This window comes from Maylandia zebra, linkage group LG6 (genome assembly GCF_041146795.1).
Source record: "Maylandia zebra isolate NMK-2024a linkage group LG6, Mzebra_GT3a, whole genome shotgun sequence".
Classification (NCBI taxonomy): Eukaryota; Metazoa; Chordata; class Actinopteri; order Cichliformes; family Cichlidae; genus Maylandia; species Maylandia zebra.
Genome location: NC_135172.1, coordinates 14,338,440 through 14,362,464, shown reverse-complemented (window position 1 = coordinate 14,362,464; position 24,025 = coordinate 14,338,440). Strand labels below are relative to the sequence as shown.

The 24,025-nt window shown below is 41.2% G+C and overlaps 1 protein-coding gene across 2 annotated transcripts in view; it reads right to left on the bottom strand.

Annotated features, from left to right (window-relative positions):
• The window catches only part of LOC101471157 (protein ELFN1), a 130,683-nt gene that overhangs the window by 2,413 nt on the left and 104,245 nt on the right, over positions 1–24,025 (bottom strand). Inside the window, exons 3-6 of one of the 2 annotated variants that reach the window (XM_012924078.3) lie at positions 18,851–18,898; positions 3,701–4,395; positions 3,463–3,616; positions 1,477–1,643 (exon numbers count right to left, since the gene is read on the bottom strand). In XM_012924078.3, coding sequence (XP_012779532.1) covers positions 1,477–1,643; positions 3,463–3,616; positions 3,701–3,990 — 611 coding nt within the window. In that variant the 5' untranslated portion in view covers positions 3,991–4,395; positions 18,851–18,898. The remainder of the gene's footprint in view (positions 1–1,476; positions 1,644–3,462; positions 3,617–3,700; positions 4,396–18,850; positions 18,899–24,025) is intronic. The other variant, XM_004569027.3, reaches the window with a different exon arrangement.

The following is a 24,025-nucleotide window of genomic DNA, read 5'->3' as shown; positions in this document are numbered from 1 at the left end:
CTTTCACATTTAATGCACCTATTCCCTCCATTTAATAGATTTCAGCTTATGGTCAAAAACATCTTCTGCAATACAATTTTCAACAAGTCCAAAAGAGCAGTTAAGCTTATTTCATTTAGCTGTTGCTATACATTTAGGTCAACAGATCAATACCAATTACCAAAACCAATAGTAAGAACAAGACAGTTATTTCCACTGAGAAAAAAAGTGAGTAGCGTAGGGATCTGCTGAGGATACCGTCACAGGAGAAAATTAGTATCACTGAATGGTCAGTAGTGCGTTTTTCCATCATCAGTGCAAATAGTTGAATTTAGAAAACAAGCATAGCTAAAATGCCTGGCATTTTAATTTTTGTTTGTTCTCCAGTGTACATGTGCTGCAATTATTACAATTACAATTTCACCATCTATATATATCAACAATCATCAGGAATAACATTATGAGCACTAACAAGCGACATTTAAAATGAATAACACTGATTATCTCTTCTTCATGGCACCTGTTAGTGGGTGGGGTATATTAGGGAGCAAGCGAATATTTTGTCCTCACATTTACTGTGCAGGAAAAATGGGCAAACATAAAGATTTGAGTGAGTTTGACAAGGGCTAAATTGTGAAAACCGCAGATTTTGTGGGGTGTTCCCACTCTGCAGTGGTCAGTATCTTATCAAAAAGTTGTCCAAGGAAGGAAGAGCGGTGAACCTGCAACAAGGTCATGGGGAGCCAAGGCTCACTGTTGCATGTGGGGAGCAAAGGCTGGTCTGTGTGGTCTGATCCATCAGATACTGAAACCAAAGTTTCTGAAAAAAGTTAACACTAGTTCTGATAGAAAGCTGTCAGAATACAGAGTGCATAATAATGGGGCTGCCCATGCTGACCCCTGTCCACCGCCCAAAGCACCAACAATGAACACGTGTGAGAGATGCACTATGGGAAGAAGGCAAGCTGGCACAAGCAGTGTGATGCTATGTTGGAAAAACTTGGGTCCTGCTATCTCTGTGGATATTCTGTTTTGACATGTACCACCTACCTAAGCACTGTTGGAGACCATCTACATGGGCATGTTATTCCCTAATGGCTGGAGCCATTTTTAGCATGCACCCTGCCACAAAGCAAATATGATTCAGCAATGATTTGCGCATCAACAAGTTTGAGGTGTTAATCTGGCCTCCAAACTCCTCAGATTTCACTATAATCAAGCATCTGTGGGTTGTGCTAGACAAACAAGTCCGATCCATGGTTGCACCACATTGCAACTTAAGGGACCTAAAGTATCTGTTGCTCACTTCCAGATACCACAGCTTCAGGGGTCTAGGGGAGTCTTTGCCTCGATGGGTTAGGGCTGTTTTGGCAGCAAAAGGGGCACCAAAACAAGAGTCACGATGTTATGCCTGATTGGTGTTCATATATTATGGCTGAAAAAGCAGCAATTTCCAACATTTAAGCAGTTTCACCTAGTAAGCATGATTGTCAATACCTGTTCATGGAGAGGTCTATATTCTCTATATTCGGACATTCCCAGAAGGTGTTGGGTGTAACAGTCTCAATGAGGTTGGCTTGCAGGTAAAGGTACTGCAGCTTGCCCAGGCCTCGCAACATGCCCTCTGTCAGGTTCCTCAACTTGTTAAAGCCCATCTGGAGAACCTGGGGAGGCAAAGACAAGTGGGATTAGTCTAATCTCTGAAGACCTAGCCTGTGCCAGGCATCACTCACCACAAGCTGGAAACATACGGAACAAACAGATGACGATTCAAACAATTCGTGTTTGACACCGTGATCTAAGCCCGTGTGCTGCGCTGAATTTACTGAGATCTTTCTTGTTCACATTTTACCTCCTGGCTTAGCTCCAGCAGCTGGATAGATGTGTAAGCATGCCAGCTCATTATGGATGTGTTGAGATCGGTTTGGTGAAACACTTTGCTTGAATATTCCTGGAAGCCATAATGAGCGGGTGTTGTCATTCTCATGTCTGTGTCCATCTGTGCGTATATCGATGGAAGAATTTCGATCTCTTTAGACCCCTGTTTTGGTTTACATATTATTCTAAATAGAACAGTTTAAACTTGTAATATATGATAAATACAGTTTGAATAAGTCTATGTTTATTGTAGAAATCTATAAGAATAAGTAAAGAAATGGTATGCATAGTTTGATTCTAAACTATTTGTCTCTGTGAACTCCTCAGGACTGTTTTATTGTGATTACTTTCACATAAGATTGACAATTTCACCATATAAATGAAACATTAACCTCTATGTCAAAACAACCCAAGTTTGATATCAACGATCATCACTAGTGTAATGTGAGGGTTCGTCATAGGCTACTAAATCTCTGACCTGTTATAAACATCAAGATGGACACAGATAACTTTTCCAGCACTAACTTCAGAATTCATAGTACTTCTATCAGTAGTCACATCATCAATAAAGACTAGTAGAGAGCTGCACATTCCATCACATTACCTCCACCATGTTTCGCAGATGTGCTATGCTGTGGATCAGAAGCTGTTCCTAACAATGCCTTGTTGTAGACACTCTGCATTTCCATTCATGAAGGCATCTCTGCATTGTAGACTTCACGAGTGATGCACCAACCTCCCTGAGAGTATTTTTGAATTGGTTAGTTGGTATGAAGTTCTTTTTCTTTACCAAGGAAAGAATTTACGATGATCCACTTTGGTTGTCTTCTGTGGTTTTTGAGGCTTTTTGGCATGGTCGAACTGCATTCATTATTTGTTAGAAAGTACCAGATTTGGTCACTCCTAAAGTTTTTGTGGCCTCACTGACAGGCCTGCTTATATTTAATCTCCCTTAAAATAACAAAGAACCTGGCCTCAAGTGCCCATGAAACTGCTTGTCAGTCAATTGTCCAATCAAAACCTGTCCCATTGTCCAAATACTTATGGACCTGACTGTAAAATGGCAGCCACATGGACGAACTGCATGGACGAAAACCACCTTGAGGAGGGGATCAGATTACTAGAAATGAGATAAGGCATTTGCTTTTGACAGGGAAAGTGGCAGAACTGTATTTTTATTGCATACACATAAACATACACATACATACTACTACTAATAATACTAATAATAAGAAGAAAAAGAATATATTCGGTTGGTGCATAATAGTATAGTAATTTGATACCAAGTGTTAAGTATATATTGTGTAATTGGATTATTAGTCCTCTGGTGCACTGTGGGATTAAGCAGCAGTTTAATGTTGGATATGCACTCTCATATGCACAAACACTTTGTTTACATTGAGACTGATGGATTTCATTTAGTTACTGTGTATACTGTAAAATTATGGAGCACTTTTTACATTATCCAAATACATCCAAACAGTTTGAAGAGTGCATTTCATGTACCCAAATAATACTGTAATTTTCCACTGCTGTATGTATGTGCATTGATGAATGTGCACCTATATGGAAAAACCTATGAATGCATATTGTGTCAGGACGCACCTGCAGATTAAATTGTGCTGAAAACGCTCCATCTTCTACGTAACTGATATCGTTCTTGGTCAGGTTCAGATAGGTGAGGTTGCTGAAGCGACTCAGTGAAGAATAATGGACCGCCCGTATCTTGTTCTCGTTCAGCCTCAGATCCACAATAGTGCTATGGAGAGATGTGTGATATCTCTCAGCATCCAGCAACTCGGGAAAATACTGTGGAAATAAGTTTCTTTGTAAGTTTTCGTACCTGTTAATGTGGGAGGGTATGGCCTCGTAGGGAGGCTGGTTCATACTGCAGATAGCCAGCCACACGAAGCCTTTCTCCCCTTCAATAAGCCAGCAGTCTGCCTTAACCACCGGCAGCCGCATCATTGAAAGCAGTGCAAGGAAACAGAAGAAGGAGCTGGCTGTAGACAAGACCACTGATGAAGACCCTCCAGTCGTGTTATGTCGCTGCCGTCCCTGTTCAGTGTTCTGGGCCATTTGGGATGTCATTGCAGTATCCGCTGGAGAAAGCCGACCAGAGTTGCTCGCCATCTAACATTTATTCTTGTAGACTGGAGCCATTGCGAAGGGAGGGTGGGTGTGTTTTTTAACGGTTATATTTTCATGAACAGGGATTTGCTTTTCTTGAGAATTGTGACTGTTCCACGAGCGGCAAATGTGCCAAACCGAGGAATTGCTAAAAGCTTGAAGAAATAGTGTGCATGAATGGGATGTAACACTTCATTGGTAGTATGTGTGTCTAGGTAAACTGTATAAGTCGATTAATTAGCGGGGTCACATTTGATTTATGTATGATTTGGCAAGTGGAAGTCGTCCTAGTGCCAGATTGGCTGGTATTCATGTCTTCTGTGGCCATCTGCACCTCTGATTGGACAAGCACCTCTTTTCTTTCTTCCTCATTGCGTGCTGCTCTGTACTTGGTGTGAGAACCGGTCCCTGGAGGGAAAAGGAGAGAGAGCGAGAGATGGGAGGAGGGCGTAAGAACGGGATTGCCAGTAACACACAGTGGTTTGTTTGTGAGCTGCAACAAAAACAACCCTGTTACCAGCACGATGAGATAAAGGTGCTTATTTTTTTTCTTATATAACAGTCTGACGTGTGCACATGCATACTCAAATTTAGGCATGCGTACACACACAATTTTTATATACAGTGACATTTCTTGACAAGTCCAATTAGTGTACACACTGGCGCAGATACACAAGCACCTGCAGATCTGAAAAACACACACAGCTTGGTGCTGCTGCTGCGAAAAACAACACAAACAGACACACACACACACACACACACACACACACACACACACACACACACACACACATGCACACATGTTTTCTGCAGTTCCATTAGCCTCTGGGCCTTGATGGCCAGGGCTAAGAATGGCCATGGCTCTGATACTGTATCTAATTAATTAATCTGCTCTAAATAAAACACTTCCTGGGAAAAACAGCTGACGTATGACGGAATAGGAGAGACGGGGAGGCGGGAAAGTGAAAGAGGCTCTCACAGGGCTGTGCAGAGCAGGAGGAAGAAAAAGTGGGTGCAAGGGAGCTGCAAGGAAAGATGCTTGGGGGAGGGGGGAGAGAGATGGTGAGATGGAGAAGAGGTTGAGGTAGAAGGAGGAATAAAGCAGTCGGTGGTGAAAGAGACAGCGGTTCTGTGGGGAGAAAGAGGAGGCTGAGAGGGGAAAAAGGGATGTGGTGGGACTCTGTTCAGGGAAATTGCGAGAATAGTGGCTCCCTCTTCTCTCTTCTAAGCCTTTTTCTCTCAGCTGCGAGAGCAACAAACAGGAAGTGACATCACCGAGGTGAAGGAGAAGGAGTAGGAAGGAGCAAAAGGTTGGGCCTTCCTGACAAGCATCTCCTGGCTGCTGTTGACACATTATTGATTACGGCGAAGCAGAGCAGTGCTGATGTGTCACCTCTGATCTGAGGACGAGGGTAAATGAGAGCGGCGTACTTGTGGGGAATAGGATACAGTTCCCTTCGACTTTTTGTGTCCTTTTAGAGAGCTGGCTTCTGGAAACATTCACATATAGCTTGTTAGTAATGCATTCACATAATGAGTAATGGCAATGACATTTTTCACTTTTAATGACACATGGGTTTGTGTTGATACCCTCCGTGTTCCCTCTCATAGCTCATCAGTCATCTGGCCTTGGTCAAGTAGGTAGCACTAAACCTGCAGGGGTTTGGAGCTCGTTGGATATTGTGTTAAATGGAGATGAAAAACAAAACAAAACAATAGGAGTAATCTTTCACGCACAACCATCATGTCTAGACAAAGATATTGAACGGCACAGCAATTGTAAGGCACAACTGTGCTCCAAGTTTTCTTTGTCATTTGATTTATCACAAATGCTATGTGTTTTTCAGTGAGGGGTTTTTGAACTTCTAGACTTGCAGGGATTGATGGCTTTAACTTCTCCAGTATGCAGTTTGTCCCTTTTCCTCTTTGTCCTCTCTCCCCTCTGTACCTTTTCTCATGCATGTCTGACTCCAGAGCTGCATGTTTCTGATGCACGGTGACTGTCCCCACCAACCTGCTGAGTGTTTACTGTTATATTGTTCGTGATTTGTTGCTCCTCTTTTCTCTCTTTGCTTTCCCCTCACCCCAACCGGCTGAGGCAGATGGCCGCCCTCCTCGAGCTCGGTTTACGTCGGCGGTTTCTTCCTGTCAAAACAGAGTCCGACCGCCTGCCGTTACAATGTAAAGTTCCCCGCAATAATCGCTGTTGTGAATTGGCACTTTAGAAATAGAAATGAATTGAGGGGAACCCCCCCCCCCCCCCCCCCCCCTCCCCCCGGAAGCCTTCTTCATAAATGTGACTAATGTACGCTGGCATGCATGAGTGTTTACCGGTGTGTAGCCATATGCATGGGCTTTCCCACCCAGTCAGCATAATCTATAATTGATGGTGAGACTTCCTCCCACGTTGCATGAGGCAAACTACCTAGATGGGACACGAGAGAAAGTGTAGGAACTGCTGCCAGCAACACACACTCTGATGGGAGATGTCCATTTTGCTGACCAGATAAACTCGAGTAAACAAACTGTTGAGAGGGAACAACATGGTGGTGTAGCAGGGGGTGCAGTGTGTGTGTGTGTGTGTGTGTGTGTGTGTGTGGGGGGGGGGGGGGTGTTAGCTAAGATGCTGATTTCCACCTGACCTCTTTCTTTTCATACTGAGGCAAGTACAAGGGTCCAGGAGACAGAACAAGAGTGCAGGTTACCAGAAAGAGAGATCCAGTAGCAGTTACTAGCTTTCACTTGACCTTCTTTGTAGTAAAAAGTGTAGTAAATACACTTGTAGTAGCTAACGTGATATGCACAGAAGGAACTGTTAAGAGCCTGTCGGCCTCTTTTCCATTTTGCATCATTCATTGCATTCCCCGACCTCGCTCGCACTCTCCGCATGTACGCACGCTCGACACTGCCTCAGCTGTCGAGAACAGGCATGTGGAATATTTCAGCACTCAGCATCGTGACCGCCTCACTTTTCAGTCATGTCACACTCAAAGATTTATAGGGTACAAACTGTCATCCCGAGAAAGACTGAGACTCTAACCTTGCTTTGACCACGGTGGTGTCATGGCTGCTGTACTTTAAGGTAATGTTGTGTAGATGCGCATGTTCTCTGAAACTCTGGAAAAACAAGCCACCCGGGGAAAGATTCATATAGCTGTGTGTGCACAAAAGCAGAAAAATGCATACGCTGTCTTCTTGAGAGATTTCGAAAGCCACGTGTATGCGCTGTCCTCTTTTAAAAACACAAATCTCAGTCACAGTGAGATTTTACGCACATGGCCGAGCCAACTCTTTGCTCGCATCTTTAGCCACGAGTGGACACAGATGCTTTCTTATTGCATCAGTTCCATATAAAATCGCTGTTTGCAACTCAGGTTAATGAAGAAGTGCAATTTACTTTGGGGAGGATGTGAAGAAAGTGGAGAAAGGGAAATGTGGCTTTGATTGTTTTTGGAATTAAAAAGAAAATAAAAACAGAACGGGGATAAAAAAGAGCAAAAGACCCTGGCAAAAAACAAAATATTAGACTACAAACAAAAGGAAAAAAAGAGAAAGCAGACCATTACACATGGTCACAGCTATTTATAGCATCAGTGATGATAGACCATCGTAAAAGCACTGGCTGTTTTGCTTCATGCTAGTTATTTCTCACCTTATTTTTCATCTTTATGCTATTGGACTTGGCCTTCTCTAGAGGCATTTTTACAGTTAATTTTTACATTATAAAAAACACTTTGCATTCGGGGAAGGTCATATTATATGCATGTTTCTTTGTACATACACAGTTTATGCACACAACCTCTGTAAACACCCCTAAAACTGGTCTTTGTTACACCTTCCTCACATGATTATCAGATTATTGAGTCTCGCTGATTTTCACCATGATTTTTATATTGTGTCTTTGTAATATGGAGACATAGTTCTGACTGAATCTCCCCTTTAGACCCTCTTGAGCACTGGAGCACTCTCCTTTGAGAGTCACTATTTTTTATTTACTCTTGTTTCCATTTCAGATTCTGTTACTCTCCCTTTTCATCATGATTTTTTCTCTTTTTTTGGTCAGGCATAGCCACAGTCTCCTTCCTTTTTTGAGCGTTCGTTTTCCTGGGAGATTTTTAGTATCCAGACAGAATTGCATAATAAAAGCGAGGATGCAGACCGCATCATTATTTTTATTTTACCTGTTACTCTGTGCAGTAAAAAATAAGTGTGTCATCTTTAACAAGGCAATAAATGTACAGTCCAGTTTCCTTTGATTTAATGAATCTAAATAACCTCAAATCACAAACATCCATCATCATACGCTCATTTGCAAGAAAGGAGCTTGTGTGAAACAGCAGCAAGTGGCCCGTAAAACAATAATAAACTATTGTCAATCAAAACACATATTAAAACATTTTAAACTATCAACAAAATTTTTAGTAGCATCTTTATTGTATTTCTGATTTTCGCTCTTCTTCTCGCTCCCTGCGTCAGCGCTACCCCAAACAAGTGGGAAAGATCCACAGCATGACTCAGAAAAATCTAAGAGAGTCAAGCAGAGAAAGTAGATTGCAGATGATGTATCCTGTTTACAAAGCTGAAGGCTGTTCTTTCTATCTCTGCTGAGAAAGCTACAGAGTTGCAGTCCTGTTGGTTTGATATTTTACACATTTCAGAGACACCTGGTTTTAGGTTACGCCCTGAGGCTAAAGAGAAAGAAACAAGTTTTCTGGTGCAGATCCCTGAAGGGTTTATTTTATATGCTCTCATTTAAATGGATCAAGGAATATTTAGTCGGTGTTTGTCAGCTGCATATAGAGAGGTTCACGTCAAAGGAAAATCCTGAACCCTTGACTCCTGAAAGGTGTCCATTAAGTCTCTTGTGCTGTAATGGGCATTTTGTCCCCCTATAGGGAAGGGTTGCTTCTCATCAATGCAGTATTGTCCTGAGTGATCAACTTTAACCCTAATGGGCATGGTCTCTCAATCCAAAGGCCACAAGGAGTCACCAAGTGAAAATAACTGTGCTCATTTACTGTGAATCTTCAAGTCACCAGATGGAAAAGTCTGCGCTGACAGGTTGTACAGCTCTCTGCTTCACGGTCATGAAAGTACCAAGTGAGGGAATATATATTTTATTTTATTCCAGGTTTCTAGTAGCACTCAGTTTTCTTTTCCTTTGGGTGATAACTTCATTTTATCATGCAAACACTCACCTGTTTATGCCTGCAATTACCTAGTCACACAATGTACCAGCAGTACTAAGCATAAGATCCAGCACACAAGTCCGGGGCTTCAGCTAATGTCCACATCAAACATCAGAGTCAAGACAAAAAGCGGTCTCCGTCACTGCAGCCGTGATGTGAGTGTTGATGCCAGATGGGTGAGTTTGAGTATTTCTCAGACTGCTGATCTCCTGAGATTTTCACAACATGAAAGTATGGCTGACGAATCTGCAGAAACCACGCGATCCAATCATGTCAGCATGGACCAGCATTTCAAATGGATGTTTCCAACATCTTGTAGAATCTATGGCATAAAACATTTAGGTTGTTTTGACAGCAGATGGGACTGGTCGATGTAATGATGGTTTTCATAATAAAGTGCTTGGTGTTCCTACTTTGGGATAAACTGGAAGTTTGATTAAAAACCTGCATGATCATTAAAAAGATCAGCAGTTTTTACCGCTGCAAAAAATTTTAACGTAAATGTAAATTAAAAGTAAATGTTCTTACTAGTAGAACTGAATTGTCTATTTTTTAACATCTTCTACATCATTTTTCACTTTTTTTCCCCTCATGTGACCGATGAGCAACACTAAGGAGATGGGTTGCACTCCTGGGCAGGCTGTGAATGAGGCTAAAACATGCGCGCATTAATAACAGGGATACTGTCATATACCCACATACATAAGGAGATGTAGATCCCCATTTCTGTGTGTAGTGGTGCATCTCAACTCATGCCAGTGCTTTCATTACCATTCAAAAGCAATGTGGAAAGCAGCAGCGGCACAAAGCGGCTGGAAGCCATGAACGGAAAAATGATGAAGAAGGTGAGGCAGAATGAGGAAGACAAATGACCTATATTGCCCATATACCTGTATATGTATGTGTGTGTATGTGTGCATTTACTGTGAAGTCGTACTATATTTAAATGTAAGTAGAAGTCCTGTCAGAATAGGTTTAACTGGTATGCCTGTAATAATAGCATAATAATAGCATATTAATGCAATGGTTTCATCTGGAGTTTAAAATTGTATACCTCTTTTCTTTTCAGAAAAGAGGTATACACTATTCCACTATTTCAATAACAAATAGTGGAATCTGGCCATCTCCACCCTGAAACTCATCAGACTGCCTGATGCATGCATTTATTGCAGCAGTGCTTCTCACTGATAAGACCCTCACTGTTAACTGTTGCTGTGTTACGGCTTATGCAAACCTAACATTTCCACCTGACTCTACTTTACTTTAAAAGCTTTCAATGAGATGACATGGTGGAGTTTTTTTGTGAACCACTGACTGTACATCTGTGCTTGGGTTTCCTCATAAACTGTAAGAGATGAACATGTCTGCCATGACATCAGTCTGTGCTTTTTCGATGCCTCGTTTGAGACTTTGATTGTGGATGTTGCTGTCTTGTATTGTTAACTTAGCCCACAATTAGCTTCACTTACGATTGAAAACCACATGTGCACATCTGCAAATTAGCAATTACACATTAGGCCAGGTGTAAGCACTTAATTTCTCCAACAGGTCAAATGAGAAACTGGGACTGCTGTGGAGGGTAAATGTCGTTCACGCAGTCTTATGAAAGAACGATGGCCCAGAAGGTTAGCTTAGCTTAAATTCTGAATCCAAAAATACTTAATAGCCAAAAAAGGGTTTCATCCTCTGGAATAGTATTAAAAATAACTACTAATTGCTTAAGTTAGTATTCTCTTACACAAACAGTCTGAAGAATTTCAGTTCAACTTTGTTTTCTGGGTGTGGTGTTTAGCACTGTCACGTCAGAGCAGCTCGGTCCTGGGTTTGAGTCTGCCAGTTGACCGGGACCTTCCTATGAGGAGTTTGTTCTCCCTGTGCCTGTGCAGGTCATCACCGCGAACTCCAGCTTCCTCCCACACCCGAAAGACAAGCATGTCAGGTTAACTGAGTTTTCGCCTTGTACTTGATTTTTTCTTACACCCACTAGACGTTCTACAAATACTGTCACATGCATCTTCTCTTAATGCTGTATGTTGATTTGCAAGGCTATTTTGGGATTGCTCTCAAATTATTTGGGTATTTATGTAACCAGCACAAATATATGGACGTTAGCAGTGTACAGTTTTCCCTTTGTAGCTTCAAGCCCTGACAGAGATGTTCTAGACAGTCTTTATGATGCTTTGAGTGCATCGTGTAAATTTGTCTTCTTAAAGGCTCGAAAATTCAGAAACTCATTTCTCTGGCAGAGTTCAAAGCATTCATTGCAGCTGTGTGAGATGAATCCTTGGGAGTTGTCATTGCTTTGAATAAGTTTTTTTTTCTCTTTTTTCTTTTTTGGGGGGGATGCTAGGCCTGTGTCTCTCTGTCGTTCTGCCTGTCTGTCCCCAGAACTTTTTACGCTGTATTATTTATCTAAGACCTCTATCTACAGAATATGGCTGTCTTATCGGTGAGGACTCCCTTGCAGATTTTGGATCCCAAAAGGTGCAATCTGGTTAAATATAGATTTAGCGTTAAAATGGAGCATAAGTGAATCCCTTTCCTGTGTTTTGATTATGTTCGATGCTTATTGATTTCCCAGGACATAGAGATGTGAAACGGTGGACAAGCTTGTGAAGAATTCATCTTTTCTCAGTATCTTGGGACCTCACAACAAACCGTATCACACAGTCAGCTCTGGGCAGTACAAAAGTCCTCACACACACACACACACACACACACACACAGACTTTGCACATTTGTGCAATCGATGAAAGTGAGTCATCTGGATTAGGTTAGATTACAGAGCAAGAAAAGGCGAAGAGGAATGGAGAACGAGAGAAAAAGAGAAGAAAGGAGGAACGGGAGTTTAAGGAAGTCAGATCAAAACGCGCCACGCTCTGAGGCAAGTTCTACTACATCTCTCACAACCGGGAGGCGCAGCACGAGTATGCGTCTGCCTGTCGTCCGCGTGATTCAAAGACATCTGTGAGAATGTAATTTGTTTTGACTCTCAGTCTCACCCATCCCTCCCCACTCTCCCCCCACCACAGTGATTGACTATTACGGATATAAGGCTTCAACATCACACAACATCACACGTCCTTGAGGGAGGAATGAAAGCAAAAGCGTCTTCTCTCCCCCTCTCTACTCAGTCACGAGGGTAAGGGGTTTAAAAAGTGGGGGCGGGCCGAGGAGTGAGCGATGGATGGAGCGAGGGGTAGAGGAGTTTGGGGGTTAAGCTGACGTCCAGACTTGGCATGATGGACGTTTCTATAAGAGATATGGAAACACGGAGCGTGACGGACATTTCTATTATAGAAATTCTATGCTGCTTGCTACCCAGCAGTTGGGAGCGAGAGAGAGAGAGAGAGACTTCTATGCAGTAAGGCATGCCAGACAGGACAAAATGTGGAGAATAATGCTATTGATACAAGCTTGTACTTTTCTCATCCTGATCTAATATCTGTGTCGTATCTGTCTCTGTCTTTTTCTCCATCACAGAGTGTCTTCCTGTCTGTCTTTCGCTGTCTTTGCAGTGAGAGGGTTATGCCAGAATAATAGGCAGTGCTGATATATATCTCCTCCACGGGCCCTGCGGTGCTACACTTGTCACTCCCCTGTAGAGAGATGTGGACATGTGAGATGCCGTGGATGATCCTCTGTGGCGAAACATTGTACGGTTACGTAATGCATTTGGTATTCAGAGAGGAGAACAAGAGGAAGGAGGAAAGATGGGAAGCAGAGGTGGAAAGAGTCACACGGCTCAGTAAATGAGGGCGAGGAGCTGACTGGAAACATGCCACGTAGTTCATTTTGCCTTAGAATTAAATCTCCCATTTCTTACTCTTAGTATGGAGTGCTGAGTGTGCTACCTGAAAACAATCACATCTGGAGGTCTCTTTAAATATCAGTTGTAATCTTGTTTTTACTTGTATTCTTTTAGCATTTGAAGAACAACAACTACCAGAAGACAGAAAAAAACCCTCATCATAAAAAATTAATTAACAGTTTTAAGCTACTCATCGAACATCTTTGAACATTCAGCCAGTGCAGATAAACGCAGAGAAACTTGAGCTTCCAGCTACAAGCAAGCTCGCTTGACTGATATTAATAAAGCAAGCTCATACTGGAATGCCTCCAAAAGAAACATAAAGTGCCACTCTGCTAACATTTAATATTGTGCAAACGTATTTAGCCGCCCCTCATTTCTTTAGATTTTTATGGGAAAATGGAAAATATGCGCAGTAATTTATTGAATGTGCAAACATACTTGGAAATACAGAACAGTAGGCAAAAACAGAGTTTGTATAATTTCAACAACTTTGAAAGTCAATATTTGGTATGACCACCTTTATTCTTTAACACAGCGCTGCTGCAGTAAAAATACTATTTTATGCCTGTCAGACAGAGATTTATTTTTATCTTTGTTCTTGTAGATTCAACTGAAGGAATGGAAACAAATTACTGTGAATGTTTTGAGACAAAGTGCCTAAAGATGCCATTGATAATTGGATCTTTCTGTGGACACAACACTGATTCATCTGTTGAACCAGTGCTATCAATAAAGTTACCTTTTGTCACCAAAAGCTGATTCTGTTCATCTGGACGTAGCGTTGTCAGAGGGAGAAACGTCACATTACATAATGACTGAAACCAGCCCACTGAAGGTACAATGGGCTGTGAGGTCAGTTCATTGATCATTAATATGGAAATTCTCATGACCATTGTTGAACAACCACTAATCAAAGCCCATTGATGAAAGACCATTGATCAATGACCATGACTCCATAGAGAGTTGAGGAATGGCTGCAATCACAGCACTGCAAGACGGCAAAAGATGTACCCTTAGCCCCCTCCTCAATTGGGGAAACATGCAGTCAGTTGAGACTGAAGAATCACTTGGATGAGTGACGAAACGTTTCTCCCACAAAACGCTACGTCCAGATGAACAGAATCAACTTTTGGAGATTTACTTACCTGGATGATTGAGCACACATCAAGAAGTTACCTTTTGTACACACACACACACACACACACACACACACACACACACACACACACACACACACACACACACACACACACACACACACACACACACACACACACACACACAGACCTTGAAAATGGTCAGGTACAAGAAGTGGACTGAAAAGGAGTGAAAAAGCAGTCAAAGAACAACTTAGGCTGGAGAACTATCGCTCAAGACCACTTTTGAAATGTTTGAGAAAATGTGGGTGTTTGGAAGCAAAATATAAAGAAATAACGGTCGGTTCAAGAGTTTTGCACAGTATTATATAGAATTTATTCAAACGTTTCCAAAGTGAATGTAACTGTTCACATCTCAGTTCCATTTAGAAGTAAGGAGACTGCCAAACATTTGCAGTGTAGCACATTTTCACAAAGTGAATTCAAAGTTGAATCAAAGAACTGTTTATTTTGTCAATTTAAAGGTAATTTAAATGAAGGAAGTTTCCCACATGTCATGCCAAATGTTCGTCACTGCAGTCAGGAACAATCTCAACTCACATTTAAAACTCATTTCAGATAATGAAAGTTTGGAGTTGTCGTGTATGCAGAGTAGGTCGTAGCTCAGGACAGAAGTGATGGTTAAATGCTCGATGCTGCGTATTCACAGTGGCTGATGACACAGATCTGACCACAGATGTTCCTCAGTTGTAGTGTTCAAATCTGATTCCCATCTCGCTGTCTCTCTGTAGATTTGTGAAAACGTAGCACAAAGCCCTTTATTCAACAATGATAGATATATTTTAGAACTCTGTTTATATGGGCGTCCCTCAAAAAGCAATTTCTCCTCAGCAGTCAGCACAGTTAAGGTCATTTCTGGGTCCTGGCTGGTTCTAAGAAAAAGGCCTTAACTGAAGGTGAGAGAAAAGAAAAGTCCTGGCTGAATGGATTCATGTTTTCTCGTCAGTGGTTCAAAAGGAATAAAGAGCTTGTCTTCATAACAGTCTTCCAAATATTAGATTTCTTTATGATGCCAGGGTCTTATTGTTTAAAGTATGAGTTTATTTTTTCTCAGACATGTTTTTGTTGACAGACTGAGATCTCTGAGTCACATACACAATTTTAATACTTTAAGATACATTTACTTCATTTTTGAGTAGATGAAGGGAACAGTTGCCATAAACAGACCTTGAGGTGAGATTATTTTGTCAATTGTTTCGTTGCCAAGGTCAAGAATAGACTCTAAGCCACAGCCTCACTCCCTCCTACTGCTTATTTCAAAGCAGCTAATGAAGTGCTCTTAAATTATGCATTAAAAACTAAGTAAAGTAATTAATGATTTGCGTTAATTGCTTTGGTTCTAATTAAGAGAATTCTCTCAAAAAGTCATGTAATCTCGCACAGCCCTGCGCAACCGTGTAATGATACCAGCTCGTAAACATCTGACCACTTGTTACGGACCATCCATCTATCCATGGTTTGATCATCTAGTAATCTCATAAGGCATCGTAGGAAGCACAGATAGTTTACTTCCAACTCTGACATGTCAGTGCCCCTGTGAAGAAAGGCAAGTCCACAAAAATAGCTTTTCTAGTGTGGTGCTAGAGAATGACTGCCACAGAGCTCTGACCTAAAACCAACAAATAAAAAACAAGAGAGTGAGCCAGCTTTTATCACCACAGACATTAAAAGAGAAAGCCGTGGCACTCTAGCAATCGGGAAAAGGTCTTTATTGAAGTATTCTCGAAAGCCAAACGGAGCCTGTCATTCCAAAGAATCAGCCAACAGCTACGATCTTGCTGCACTGGCACACATTCGTATTAAAATGTTCAATTTCAGCTGTGTGGTGGGCACGTGTGCTTCAAATTGAATAGTATTTGAAATTTTTCAGATTCTCTAAACCTTGACTGAATTCCCAGATAAACAGCCTCAAAGCATGACACAACCACCGCCATGCTCGACAGGGGCAATGGTGTTGTTTTGATGAATATGTAGTATATTAGTGCTGTTTTTGTGTCAAAGATACCATTTACATCAGAGCACAACACATTTTGGAAGACTTGGTGTATCTTGTTTCAAAATTTAGCCAGGCTTGAATGTTTTTCTTTAGTTTCAGCTCCTTAACGAAAGATCCAACGATGAGACACCCCCCAGAAAAGGAATGCATTTACAGGTTAAGGCCACTGACATTTTTTCCCATAGAGGGGTGCAGAGGAGATTTAGGAGACAGGCAGTTACTCTAGGAGACTGTAGAACATCCTTAACCCATCAGCAGGTCTGGAGAAGCCGTGAAGAACTTTTACAAACATTATAACAACTCTATTTTTGCCTTACATACATTTCCACGTATGTTTGCACATTTCAATAAGCCACTGAGTCTATTTTCTATTTTTCTAGCATCATACAAAGAAATAAGTGGAAGCTAAAGACTTGTGAAGTCCCCTTCTGAAAGCTTTCACCTTGCTTTTCAAAGGAATTGTACAGATTACACATTAAATTGTGGTCATATGTAGTATGCAGACTTTTTGAGTTTGTGACATATTCATGGTTCCAAAGCTTCTAGATACCAACGAGACCTTGAACCCACATTAGATTCACAAACGCTATTTTCGGTAGAAAATATTCACCTGAAAATTACCATCACACGATATAGCTCTTCTCCAAAAGCCGATGTGCATCCATATCCGCACGCAGAAACATACACAGATGCCTGCATAACAAAACAAACACACATACAGGTGTGACAACTGCGAGCGTGTCTGTGTGTAGGGCGTCTGCCTCTCCAAACAGGCAGTAGGCCAGAGAGGGGTTTTAACACACTTAATGGGATTTCACACTCTGAAGTACACACGTGTACACACTCTCGGACACACACTAATGTTGAAGATAAACATGTCTGAAAGCTATGTGTGATCCCAGACAAATAAACACACACACACCCACACATGCACACTCTCTGATATAAAAGGATTTGTCAGGCTCCCACATTGTACACATGCAAAATTAATGGACTCCAATATCCACACAGAAACACGACTGTTACTCAGTCATTTACAAAAGAGATGTGGCTTCACACACCTGACAGAGTGACGACGCAGAAACACAGACGCTATACAAATCTTCCATTATGTGTCAGCCCAGGATTGTTGGGGCTTTACCGGTGCTGTGGTCATGGTGACCTCTTATTCTTCAGGGAGTGTTTAAGGAGTGCTCTACTGAAAATCTATATTTTCAATCATCTGGTACTTGGTGTCTCAAAACTTGCTGAATGCTGCACCGAAAAGTTTGTAGCTCTCCTTTTTGCAGAGAACGACAGGTGTGGTAGGGTTGCTTTGACTGCAGTTAGAGCAGAAATTGAATCATAAGTCATTATTTTTTGATCTGTGCATTTATGTTTTTTTCTGTCTTGTCACATGAGCGGTTGAGCAACTTTTTTTCCATCCCTCTTGATTGCTATTAGAAACCATGTAAGGATCGACTTAAACAGATTAAAGGAACAGTTCAAACCAAAAGCAATTTATGCAAAAATTTGGCTCAGTTCTTGGAGTTCTGGTTTCTCCTGCCATCCTAAACATGCTGGTTTATTTCTCAAGCATGTACTAATATGAGCGTAGCAACTCTGGTTAAATTGTGACCGATAACAATGAATGTATTTCCATCCAGACTGTCAAAAATGTGCACACATACACAGGCCAAGGTGTACTAATGTGTGCACACAAAAACCGCCATAAAACATTGGTAAAATCATGTGTGAAATGCATTCATTAAACACACTAAAAACATCAACTGTGTGGAGTTATAAAGACCCGGAAAGCTTCACCAAGTAGCAAGCAACAAACTTTCCAGAGCCACTTATCAAGCCTGTGCGGTGAGAATTTAGCACTCCAATAAAATTGATTTTCTTCAGATTTATTTCTCTAAGAATACATCTGTTTGGGACTAATGCTCAAAAACAGGTGTGTTTGGGGATCAATTTAATATTTCTCAAGAAGACAGGCTCCAGACTTCTCTCAAAGTGGATGGCATTTTTTATTTTTTTTTATTTTCCCCAAACAAGAAACTCTGCGGTAGTTATCTGTTGTCTTCAGAGCATGCAATAAAATATGGGACCTCTACGCTGAGAGAGTGAGTGAGAGCGAGAGAGGAATTTCTTAGTAATAGAGCTTATGTGCTCTGGTAGGTGGACCGTGTTATGGCCTGTCTGAAAACTTTTGCAAAGTTTGGCATTAGAACTTCACCAGACAAATGACCCGGGCCACATACCATAAGTCATGGAGGAAAGCATCTTTCTCTCTCTTCCTCTTTTTCTCCCTCGCTTTCTAGTTCTATCTGTCTCTCTCACTTAGGTGCACACACACACACACACACACACACACACACACACACACACACACACACACACACACACACACACACACACACACACACACACACACAGCTAGCGGCAGCTGAAGCAGCATCACTCAGACACCTCAAGCTGTTAATTTCCTTCCTGTCTTGATACATGCAGCCAAGTGGAAAATATTATAGAAGCAACAGCAGTGTGTCCGCTGAGCGCTCACACAAGCACCCCAATCTCTTTTCACCTTCTGACAAACACGTGGTTAAAAGAATCTGTGCGACTGTGCCAGGAGTGCCTGCTGGCTGCTGTTTGCTTTGTGTGTGTTACTGTGTGGCACACACTGGTGAGCTGGGAGGTCGGACGTAATGGAAATGCGGCTCACCTGCTTTCCTGGTTGCTGACGTGCCGACTGATGGAGAGGCGACCTCTGCTGTGATGGTGGGGACAGAAATTGAGATAAATGATGGAAATAATGGCACACCATGGTACAAACTTTGTTTTTCTCTTTCAACTATGCATAACTGGCATTCAGTTTTGATACTGTGCAGAAGGCTTCAGGGAGCCAGACATTCTTGTAATTTTATAGAAAGTGGTCTTGAGCAGTAGTTCTCCAGGCTTCCTGGAGGTCTTTCAAAGTTTTTCTTTGGACATGGGACTGATTTACAATCATTTTCACTTCAGTCGTTGTACCTGACCGTTAACACTGACCTGTGAATTATTGAAACATAAAATGCACCTGACTAAAAGTATGAATCAGTGTTGTGTCTACACATGACAGATGACTTAGCAAAATTGTATTTAATTGTATCTTTAGGCTCTTTTTTTATTAGTCAGTTGTAAATGCACATAATTTGTTGCCACTTCTTTTGTTGCATCTATCATAGCATGGTGTGCAGTTTGCACTTAAAATTTTGAGGAAACTGGAAAAGAAGCCACAGAAACTGCTGTTGGGGAACTTGTTGAAGTACCATCAGAGTTTGGTCCACCATCTAATTCAACCTGGAAAACATCTGATTTGGAACAGCTTCATTTTTCAGCATGACAGTGATCCCCAAAAAACTGCTAGTGTTGTAAAAGCATACATCAGCTGTGGATTGCCCTTTTCTGAGCCTGCACCTCAATGTTATTAAAGCAGTGTGGGATCATTTTGACTTATTTTGGGTCCAGTTTGTATGCCATTTGGCATACCTCAGCCTTTTCTCCCTTTTTTCCTTCCTTAAGACTGACTTGACAACCACCCTTCTACTGAGACTATTTCTGATGGGGCTTTAGTGAACACAGTGGCCAAACTGAACAGCCAGATCCATCTCCCAGGTCATCTTTGCTGAAGGAAATCTGCTTGAAATGGTCAGATACAAGGACTAAACTAAAATTGTGTGGAAAAGGTAGCTAAAGCCCAAAAGAAAATGACCTTCAGAAGACCTGGAGAACGCTCAAGACCACATAAAAAATTACAAGAAAGTCTGGCTTCTTGGAAGCAAAATATAAAGAAATGACAGATCTAACCGCTCTCATTTAGTCGTTATTCCTCTTGCTTATATTGGCCGTTGTTGCTGCTGCTACACTTTCTTTGCCACTTTTTCCTACACTCTCATAATAACCTTGTTCAAAATCTCTCTTGCCCAATGACCACTCTGCCAGTTTAAGCCAACCTGCCCCTTTTCCCTGTTCTTTAAATCCACTGCGATCTGTCACTGTGCATTTCAGGCTCTGTATTGGTACATTTGGACTGTTCAGGCTGGATGTGTGTCATCCAAACTCTGATCCAAAGTCTTTACCTCAACACCACCATCCTAGCCTTCCAAACGATCCCTCCTTATTAAAAGGTATATTGTCAATATTTTACAAGAAGCTCGATGACAAAATGAGAATATAATATTGTGTAACTGAACATACTTTTAAGCAAAGCTTCCCCTGCTCTCAGCACAAAACGTCTTGTTTCACTGGAACTCTAAATTTCATGCAAATATAATTTTACTTCCTTGATATAAAGAGGCACAGTTACTCCTTCATTTTATCAACAATAAATGCCTTTATAGAGTCGTTTGTAAATGCTGGCTAATCACCCTTAGTTTGTGTATGTGGGGATATACCCACATACACAATGCTAAGTGCCCAGAGTGAGGGACAAAAACAATATCCATGTGCAAAGGATTTGAAAATGAAAGTGCATGACCCAAATTGGGACCGATGGTCTGTTGCCCTGCTACAATTTGTCTGGCTTATTTCCAAACACTGTTGTTATTTGCTCAGACTTGGCAGTAGTTAGTAATTCTTCAAAAAAAGGGAAAGTCAGCAAATGCAGATGCCGTGAACAAAGTGGATTATGTATTATGATTAAAGTCTCTGGGTCCACCTGTCACAGGATATTGTTGTGGGCCAAATGCTGGTAAAATTAATTATAGATTTAAAGTAGTGCAATTCTGCAGGAAAAAAAAACAGGAAGAGCTGCTAGCTTCTGAAAGAAGGTCATTTTTTTCTTTTCTTGGATGATATCTGTTCAGTGAGAGGCATTCGTGATCTCAAGACTCTTCTTTGGTACTAAAAACATGAAAACAACATGAGTTATCAAGATGACAGTGCACTTGGGTTGATTTGATAAGTAGCTATTGGCTCACCAAGACACACTAAGTGGATAACAGGCAAAGGTGAAAACTTTCTCTGCTTCAAAGAAGAAAAAAAAAGCGGTGTGCTGCAATAATTCACCTGGTGCAGATGATAGAATTTAACAGCAGAAGTGCTGTGGGCAACTTTGCTGATTTTATTTATCCATCCTAAATTCAGTAAGACTTTCTCTGTTTTGTGACTGTAAGATTGCAGTCCAGGTCCTGCAATTTGGCTTCAATATTGGATCTTAACAATTTCGTCCCACCTTTTTTTGTCATAATGCACCTCCATCAACTTTGCCCCGGAGCTCGGACACAGCCGCTGCAGCTGCCTCGCTGCCATTAACTCATCTGTAATCTTTAGTGCTTGGTCCAAAGTTGCAGTAAACAGTTTTGCTTGCTTGCAACTTGGAGTTTTATTATCCAGTAATCATGTAACACATTGCCAGTAAACTGCACACAGCTGGACGATAAATTCTCTGCCGAGCTTTCACTCGACAGAGTTTGCACTTTTGTTTTTCACCTTTTCTATCTAAAACAGCTGTTTTGTTTGAACCCCTGGTACATTAATAAGATCTTCAGGTTACCATGTAATAAAGAAGATCACAATTACTGAACATAGTGAACCTTCAGTTGTTATTTAACAATCTCAGCTGGATCGATTGCTCAAATACTTAGCTGTTGCACTTTAAACAGGATACAAAGTGACAACAGCACTGATATGTGTATCACGTTTCCCGCTGATACAGGCACAGATCAAATCATCTGTGTCGCATCTGGTTTGCCCGTGTTTTTTTTTTTTTTGGTTGTTGTTTCCTCTAATGTTGCTCTACTTTGTCATCCTGGCTGATGAAATATTTGTAGTTTTACATAAAAAGCCCGCGCTGGGCTCCTTTGACAGTGCAATCAAACATTTTTAAACTCTCAGATCAAGAAAATTCCAGCAGCATCCTTCATCAGCTCTGCTGGGTGCTTTAAATTCAGTCTTGTCTTAAGTATGAAGCAGTTCGTCTTTCTTAAAATTCGAATAGTGCATCGCTGCCCGTTCTGGACTAAACTGCTGGTGAAATTTCCAAAGCAAATCTGCAGAACAGTCTCAATGGCACAACAGCACAATGGATCAAATACTCTGTCTCTGTGTGTAAGAATAAACATGTGGTTAAACAGAGCTTAATTTGAACAATCTGAACTCATTCGAGAAAGTTAAATTACCTGGAAACATTTCATATTTCCTAGAAGTTTTCTTACTCTTGATTGATAACTTAATTGATTCGATCAGACTGACTGACATATCTTCCTAGTAACCATCCTCAGATTCTGAAGATGTTTCTAGAAGGTATTTTGATGTAAACACTGCAGACCTGCCACTGAGGTACAGCCTGTTCATACTGAATGGTATTTGTGATTGTTTTGAACGAATCAGGTTTATCCTGGCACATTTTCAAAGTCTGAGCCCTGTCCCTGCTTTTTCTTTTCACCGTTGTGTCTTCTAGTGTGTGCCACTGTGTGTCTCTCTCTGTCCATGTGTGCTTTCCTTGTCACCTTTTGCAAGGATAGTTTATGAAAAACCAACCTGGGATTTGTTGCATATTTCTGCTAACACACAAACAGACAAGGAAACAGAGAGAAAATATCCCATTTATAGTCTTCTAGTTCCTGTCCCCCACAGCTTGATGCCTCCACTGCCGTGTTTGACTGTAGGGGTGGTATTAATGAGGTGATGCTCAGCGCCTAGTTTCCTCTAAACATGCCGCTGGAAATTGCGGCCAAATGGTTGAATCATCATTTCATCAGACCAATTTCCCCTTCTAGTTGTCGTTCAGGTGGCCTCTGGCAAAACTCCCAGCATGTTGTGATGTGCCTGTTAGTGAGGAATGAAGTCCATCTGGCCACTCCACCATTAAGGTATAATTGGTGCTGCACTGAAGGCTGTCCTTGTAGAAGGTTCTCCTATAGCCAACAAGGAACCACAGTATGGCTCTCATCCATCCCTTATTACTCATTTTGACTGGGTTTTCAGTTTGACTGTTGGTTGCTTCACACTTCTTCTGTTCAAAGTAACTTTGTTAGAAATTCCTTTCAATGCTTAAAGTATTGTCTTGTATCGATCCCCAGATCTTTGCCTTGACACAGTCCTGTCTTGCAGGCCTATGGACTGCTGACTTGACCTAACAACTCTCATGATAATGTCCAATATTTTATCCACCCTTAGGAACCCAGAGTTTTTAGGTTTTTTTCTCCTGTACATCACCACAGTGGATTTTAGGTCAAACACTCACCATGTGGCAGACTTTCAACTTTAATTCAAAGGGTTTAATCAAAGTGCTGCATGAACTGTTCATGAATTAAAGCCATTTTTATACACGTCCCACATTTCAGAGGCTCAAAAATAATTGGACAATTGACTGATACAATAGCTTCATGGCCAAGTGAGGCCTGTTCCTTCAGTAGATCACAGCAAATTAGGCAAATAAAAGATCTGGAGTTGATTCAAAGAGTTGAATTTGGAGCTCTGGTAGTCATGAAACTGTTCATCAAACAATTGTCCTGTTACTTTCGATCCTCTGAGAATGAGGGACTGGATATAAAACTGGCTGTAATTCCAAAACGTTTTTATTATTATTATTATTTTAAAGCATAAAGCATTATTTTTGAACTAAAGCCAAAAGTTTGGATTTCAACCACATCTTGATTGTTTAACTTAAGATCCACTGTGGTGACACACAGCGACAAAACCTACAAAAACTATGTCATTTTCCAAACATACTCCCAAGAACCCAGCTACAGTATTTGAGGTTACATAACTGTATCATTAAATACACCATATCTGTTCTTTAATATATGTGTGAAATGCTTCCTGTGGCCACTGGAAGGTGCTGTCACATTAAAAGGGGTCGAATTAACACAGAATTCATTGTTATCAGTTTCACTATTTCATTCCATACAGAGTG